At 39.5% G+C, this 7,709-nt stretch overlaps 1 protein-coding gene across 1 annotated transcript; it reads left to right on the plus strand.

Annotated features, from left to right (window-relative positions):
• Positions 1-679: 679 nt before the first annotated feature.
• Positions 680-6,982, plus strand: LOC119729320 (neuronal acetylcholine receptor subunit alpha-10-like). Its single transcript, XM_038201947.1, has 6 exons — positions 680-987; positions 1,457-1,602; positions 2,361-2,405; positions 2,747-2,856; positions 3,386-3,924; positions 5,593-6,982. The coding sequence occupies exons 1-6, from the start codon at positions 885-887 to the stop codon at positions 5,862-5,864; spliced, it is 1,215 nt and encodes a 404-aa protein (XP_038057875.1). The 5' UTR covers positions 680-884; the 3' UTR covers positions 5,865-6,982.
• Positions 6,983-7,709: the final 727 nt, after the last annotated feature.

Here is a 7,709-nt window from a genome sequence, read left to right on the forward strand (position 1 = left end):
AAATAAATCCTGCCCAAACTTCATACAGTTTATCGTGAGAGCTTACGTAGGTGTAGATCTATCATGACTCCATTGGCCCATCATTACCGTAAAATGCACGTTCTGCACGAATGCTCATCTGCATTGATGGCTTGCTATTATTAGCATACTCAACCATTACATACCGTCAGGGTGACCGTTTTAGCCGATTTTCGGCTAACTTTGCAGATTTGTTTTAAAAACGAGTTTGACAGAAAATATGACAGAATGGATTTTTTGGGCAGATTTCTGACAGAATTCTGCAAAAATGGATAGTTGACAGAACAACAGTAAATCTGAAGAAATATGGTACATTTGTTGAATAAAAAGCTTCAATCTTTTCAAACAAACCCTTGCATAATGGGTCAGATTGGCTTGTCTAGGTGCTGAGGTTCACGATTCCGGAATTTCAAGTCGTGATGCAACCTTGGTTTGCCTGAAATTTACGCAATTTCATAGCATCTTTATGTTACTTTAGATTGTTTATAATGTAATTTGAACCTTAATTAAGGCAAAACTACAACATCTGCATGTGATTTTAAGTGTTTATGGTGTATTTCGAGTAATTCTGGAGAATTTGGCAGATTTTTGATAAATCTGGCAGATTTTTGATAAATCTGACAGATTTCTGAAGTGCATTTGGCAGAATTTGGCCACGACCTCACGGTCACCCTGCATACCGTAGATCACACAACCGTTCGTTGCGGAGTGGTTGTCAGAAGGTTACAAATATCCGGATGTCGATCGTCATTTTGAGGACCCAACTAACACACTATAAATAGCCCACAGTAGCAACATCTCCTTGGAAGGGATCTGTTTTAGTCTTGTGTAAGTGTTGCTAACGCCACAGAAACATCCTGAATTATATGCGTATCATAACACTACACAGGACTATACCGAGAATGGTTCGACGAGAGCATATTCACCCCTTGACACTACCAATCTTGATCGTGATGTGTGGAGTAACAGGTAAGAGTAGATAATTAAGAGGGACACAACATAATCTCCAAACAAGTGTTGGTCTCATTTAACTTACTAATCGCTGTATCGTGTTTCATTTTCTCGTGTTTGTTTGTTTGTTTTGTTTTATAATTTTTTCTTTTCTGTTCTGTATAGGAAGATTTTAAAAGCACTTGCTTCATTTTCGTCCCTACATTAAATACAGTACAATTTAAAATTTGCTTTTCTGTTATGATACATGTAAAATGTATTTCTATACATGGAAATACAAGTGCTATGCAGATCTTTTTGAATCGATGATGTCAATGCATATCAGCAGTAAATTTCTTTGTATAAAAAAAATAATGGATGTACCTTTTTCACGAAATCTGGCGAAGTATGAGGTACAGATTCATAGTTGCTCCTTCATGTTGGCATTCTCAAAACCTCAGCATGAAGTTATCTTGTCAGCCTGTCATGCACACTCTTCTCTCCATAGTGGCATTGGTGTCTGGAAATAACGAGAAGAACCTAGTCGCGGAGCTGCTTGGCAGCTACGGATCCAAGAGCGCCAGGCCTGTGCAAAACACTCACCAAACACTCAATGTTACCTGTCGCCTACTGATAGCGCAGATTATCGAGTTTGTAAGTAGTCCAGCCTTCAAGGTTATAGACTCATTTGCCTTTGTTTTAATGTCATGAAATTTACTGATTTGAAGGATGTATTCATTGAGAGCAAACATCGTTCCACTGAGCTGTCTAACGTTCTGTGTCCATTGGTGCTGGGAAAGCACAAACAAAATGTTGTTACCAGCCGACATGATAATGTGTAGCTTGCGGAATCTGTCCGATTGCATAGCTGCCCGAGTGCCGGCTCTGTCGTGGGAAAGTAAAACATGACATTTTACCCGAGCGCATAAAGTCAGCAGCGAATATAGGTCCTGACCATCGTTAGTAGGTTACTGATACAAAATGATTCTTTTCTTCAGAATGATAGCTAGTACTATATAGGAACAACAATTTTGCAGGATGTTTTTAACTATTATTACTTACAATGTAGAATGCTGTTTCATAATATTTTGGTAGTTTCGTTTCTCAGTTTTTGCAAAATAATTATATACCTTAATTACCTTTTCTGGAGGTACTCGTTTGAACAGTCACGTTATAATCAGTTTGTCTCCTGATGAACTTTTGACTTCCGAGCACATCATTCAGCAAGGAGAGAAATCGTTTCTCGTTGATTCATATTATAGTCGTGAACTATCTGCAATTTTATTTTCGTAAAATTGTAGAGACCAGCTTGGATTTAGAACCAATATTTAATGTTCTGTTATACGTCAGACGACTTCGTTATGTTCTTTTAAAACTAATTTTCAAATAAATGATACTTTTAAAATCAACAGAATGAGCCCAAACAACAGCTGACGATAAATGCTTGGCAGAGATTGGTACGTTATAACATATCTTGCTTACTATATTTCGGGAGCTTTAAATTGTAATATGCATTTAGGGAATAAATTTGTGATTGGCCGATTTTAAACAAGTCCGTTTAAGACCAGCGTGGGTAATGGACGCCGATTGGCGACCAGGCCCCTCACCGGTCTAAAACGAACTTTTTTACTTTCGGTCAAAAATATCTTACAATTCAAAATCATCGAATCCTGTCGTGATGTTTGATGAAGTTTAGGATTTTCCAGGCTTATAGATTATTCTAGAGCCGGGTATAAGGTCCAGTTGAAAACATAACTTATTTTGCTCATTTTAAAATATATTTCGTTTAAATTTCAAGTCATGGCGCGACGAATTTCTTGTCTGGGACCCAGTGGACTTCGGCGGACAGACTGAGTTACACGTCTTCCCGTCCGACATATGGACTCCTAGACTCGCACTCATGGAAAAGTATGATTACATTTGAAATAAACTGATCATCACCTTTGTTTTTATAAGCTCTTCGTCTTATGATTTAATGAAAAACAACGAAAACTATTATTCATAACATGGAATTTTTGCGTCGGGGTGATGTAAATCACATTAGGTTTTGCCCTTCACCGACGTATAAACACTGTATACTCAGTGTGTTACCTTCCGAGTGATGTTGGAAACAAAAATCACTCGGGTTTTTTTTTTTCGGAGAACCTGTAAGCAGTAATGAAAGGAAAAGCTTCATTGAGAACGTCACATTCATGGAATCTGCATACAAATGTTATCTTTATAGATCATAGCTCATAGATCATTAATTTTGCAGATTGTTATTCTACAATCTCGTGTTTGGTGGGATAGGCCTATTATAATAAGAATCACATCTTTCTGCATTAACGTTGCCGTTGCAAATGACGGCCATATTAAACCGGGTTCTTAGAGCATTGTTTCCATTGAAGATGTCATGTCCATAATACTATCGATGCTGTATTTATTATTGTCTCTGTAGTGTCAATTTCGACTTTGCAAGCATAGATGATACGGAGATCACCATAAGTCCGAACGGTACAGTCAATTGGTACACACCAGTCATTTACCAAGTCTCGTGCAAGGTTGACGTCCGGAATTTCCCCTTCGATGTCCAACAATGCAAACTAACCTTCGTACCGTGGGTCTACGAAAAGACGGGTCTGGCCTTGCAGAACTCCATTGGAGCGGACACTAAGCAAACTGCTTTCAGCGAAGACGGAGTGTGGAGTCTGGTGGATGTGGATGTGGCTGGTGTTGAGGTCAAGTACGCTTGCTGTGAGAACCCTTTCTCTCACATCATCTACACACTGACCTTGGAACGATCATCTAGCTTCTACATCTTCAGCATCTTGATTCCCTCCGTTCTCCTGACTACCATTACCTTAGCCGTGTTCTGGATGCCGGCCGAGTCTGGGGAGAAGATCTCTTTAGGTATGACCAATCTCCTGGCGTTCGTTCTCTTCCAGCAGCTCATAGCAGGAAACATGCCGCCACTTGGTGACCAAACGCCGATCATTAGTAAGTAGACACAATTTGATTCTCCGCCCATTGGATGAGGGAGTTTACCTTTTCTTTACAATTAAGTTTGACTTTCGTTGCTTAAGTTGCGTTTCTGTGTTCTTCAACAAATGTCTTTCTTTTTTTTCCTTTTTGTAATCCATTTTCAATTTGTGCGGTTTATTCCCATCAAGCATTATTTGGTGCTGTTTTGTAGATGTCTGGGATGTTTTGTTCGGGATTCCATTATCGATAATGATATTTGATACTGATTATCGATACTAATTGTGGGGTACGAAACAGCAGGGGCGGCGGAACCGGGCGAGGGGGCACGGGTGCACTTAACCCCCCCCCCCCCCCCCATTTCCCCAGGCCAACAAAGTGCCCCTCTCGCGGTCATAAATGGGGCCCCTCGAGCTAAAAACAAAACTGCCCCTCAAACGCACACATGAAAGCATTATGATCGCGCTTAAAAACAATATTGTGCTCCTCTCCCGATAACTTATCGAGATGGAAAACTACTCTGTGCCCCTCTTGAGATGGAAAACTGGCTTGTAAACAAAATAATTGTGCTCCTCACGCAAATAAAATTGTCACTGAATTGGCCATCAAAAACAACAGTGCCCCTCTCACTATAAAATAAATTTGTCTCTTTGCATAGGCCTAACTAGTCAAATCCAAGGGCGGACAAAGAGAGGTTACTGCTGGGGTGTGCCGGAAGCGGAAGGGCTCTCTCAAGTGAAAAAAATACCTCATTTGATAACAATATGGCTATATTGAGACTATTTCAAAAGGCCTACGCTGTAATTTTTTTGAGTATGGGAATTAGGATGTTTAAATTTTTAACACAAACATTTTTAAAGTGTGTATCAACGTTTTTTGTAAATTTTGTTCCGGTTAACATATTCCTTGCAAAGTGAACGAAAATAGTTTCACAATTTTCTTCTCTTTCTCACCGATGGAAGGTGCCTTTTTTCTGAGCAAGTGCCGCTTTTTGATGATGCCCCCCCCCCCCCCCCCCCCCCCCCCCCCGTTTGAAAAGCGTTCCGCTGCCGCTGCGAAGTAGCCTACCCCGGAATTAATGTCTGGCAGCCAATAATCGAAATTATACAGTAATAATTCAATATACATGCAGGGCACATTTTTTTCTGATCGATGTCCCATTCAAAACATGAATGGCTAGCAACTATAGGTATCTTTTTGTTCGGGTGAAACTCGAGAATTGGACGGGGAACGCAGCTTTATAGTTTTGAATGTGAGTACATGTGAAAAAAAGCACTGAATTCGTGTATTCACATGGGGTTACATGGTTTCAAATAGTGTTCTGTGGTCAAATAGCTGACATAATGTGATGCCTTAGTGAAAGTTTTTCTAAGCGCAGTGATTCATGACCGTTACTGGCCTGTTTTAATACGGCGCTGCATGGGATAGAGTGCGTTCTGCACTAGTTGTGTAGCAGTCTGAAAATCGACGCACTTTTATCTGGAAATTAAAATATGTGCGAATGCGGCTTTTAGGTTGATCTTTAAACCATGTAAATCAGACATCGCAAGATCCGGAAGATTGAGGGAAAATCTTAGGATCCTAACATTTTCCGATAATGACGGTGAATTCCTGAAATGCCACATAAGATTAGTTGTCCTGTGAGGGATACCATTGTAAAAGTTGTGTTTCCCTCAATCCTTACAGCTGTCTACCTCTTCTGCATGGTGGTCTTGGGTTGTGCCTCCATTTTCGTGGCTGTTTACGCCTTGAGGTTGTACCACACAGCTCCCGACAAGCCCATACCTAAAACAGTCGTCGGAGTAGTGAAATGTCTCAGTCGTCAGAAGATCCCAGTCACGTGGCAAGCGGTTTCCCGGATGACAGATAAGGCCATGTTTGTTTTGTTTCTGGTGGCATCCATCGTGATCCTGTTGTTCACGTTCATTTCAATCAAACATGACCATACTCTGTATTAAGATTCATGTATTTATTGGTTAACGTTATGGTTAGCAGGTTATGGGGTTACGTTATAAGGTTTAAGTTATGGTCAGAACACGACATTAAAGTTATGGTCAGAACATGTTATAGCTTTTTTGAGTTTTGTTTTGGTGAAGTTAAATGTTCTTACAAAATTATCTTTTATATTTTATACTACCATAAGATTCCAATGAAGCATAGTTTAACGTTTGGCCTTTTTCATCGAAAACTAAAGCCCATAACAGTAAAATCCGTAGGGTGCGATAGACTACGCTATTTTTATTGAACACTTCTACAAACAGACTGTTCCAATGTTATGTTCAAACGTTTTGAATAGTATAAAACCAACATTTTGTTAAATGTCAATTACATTTGATCACGAGGTTTTAATTCCAGGTAAACGAGCAAGTAAATCAAAGAGGACCATGCAACTATTATTTTGATTCTGGTCTTTTTTTATTAAACGGCGTCACTATTGAGGTTAAACTTCGTTGTCGAATTCTAAGCTTGAAGACGATTTGAACAGGCCGAAATACATCACTATGATCACGGGGACGGGGTGCACATATGCAAGTGGGAATACCATTAAAAAAATAAAAATAGTAGTAGGAGAATAGGGATCCACTGTTATGTAGTCTTACCTTCGATATTAGGGCAATATGTGTAATGTTCATCGTATTTCATTTGGGGTATTGTTCACACCCCCCCCCAAAAAAAAGAGATGGCAACGTGACAATAATACTGATAAACTGCGTTTTAAGGCCAAGGATCCTCTTCCAGGTTTTTCTTTACCTAACTTAAAGTTTATGTGAAGGGTTTACACAATATATGGCGGTTGTCGCCATGAAGCTGTAAAGTCTAAATTATACACATTTTGACAGGCAGAAGAATGACCAAAATATTCTTTAAAGGTTTGCATTTTGTTTGTCAGGTTGGTTGGTTGTTTGTTGGGGTGTTGAAGTGTTTGTATAATTATGGGGGTTTTTTTTGTGCATTGCTTTATATCTTTATTAGATACTATACCGGTACAACGTTCATGTTCTTCACATCATTTATCGATTAACTTGATTTGAAATAAAATAAATCAAAATTCTTATTGAAGGTGGGAAGAAGTACAGCTTTGCTTAGTACAGACTTCGTTAATACTTCACATTAAGTCGAAGAAACAGCATTTTGTGGGTCGGAGGCTTAAACGGGACTACATATAGTGCGCCACCAACGTTCGTATGTTTCTCAGACGTACTTCGTATGTTTTTCAGAACGCTGCATCTTCGGGGCTAATAGCTCAGCTCTCATTGAACGATGTTTTCTATCCGGGGTCAACACGTTCTCAGCTCTCATTGGACGCACTATTTCCCCTTGTTACACAAATCAGAATAGATGTAATCATCTTTTTATTTCAATCACAAGGTCTATCTTGGCATCAGTGGCAATAATTTAGATTAAAATGTAATCAGTCAAATTTAGAACTTACTGAATCTCCAACAGCGTTGACTCCTTGACACACTACCTTATTCACAGTGATGTGTATCAGCTCCAATCAGAACCCCAACAAACATGTTACGCTCTCAGATTGAATTTAAGCTTCCTGGAAAGCATTGATAACATCTGTCAAAATTACTTTGATGCTTCTATCAATACTTTCCAAGCGCAAGCTGATAGGAAAATTTCCACTTTCTACAGTTGCGTAAATTTGTGCCGGCGAGTGGGGGAATGGGGGATGACCAAAGTCCAAAAATTGCCCGGCCGTGGAAATTCGAAGGGGGGGGGGGGTTGTACTTTGTTTCACCATTGTTCAGTGCCATTGAATACATTTTTGTTGTTGGGATGTTCGAAAAATACTT

Source organism: Patiria miniata, unplaced genomic scaffold (genome assembly GCF_015706575.1).
Source record: "Patiria miniata isolate m_02_andy unplaced genomic scaffold, ASM1570657v1 HiC_scaffold_20, whole genome shotgun sequence".
NCBI lineage: Eukaryota > Metazoa > Echinodermata > Asteroidea > Valvatida > Asterinidae > Patiria > Patiria miniata.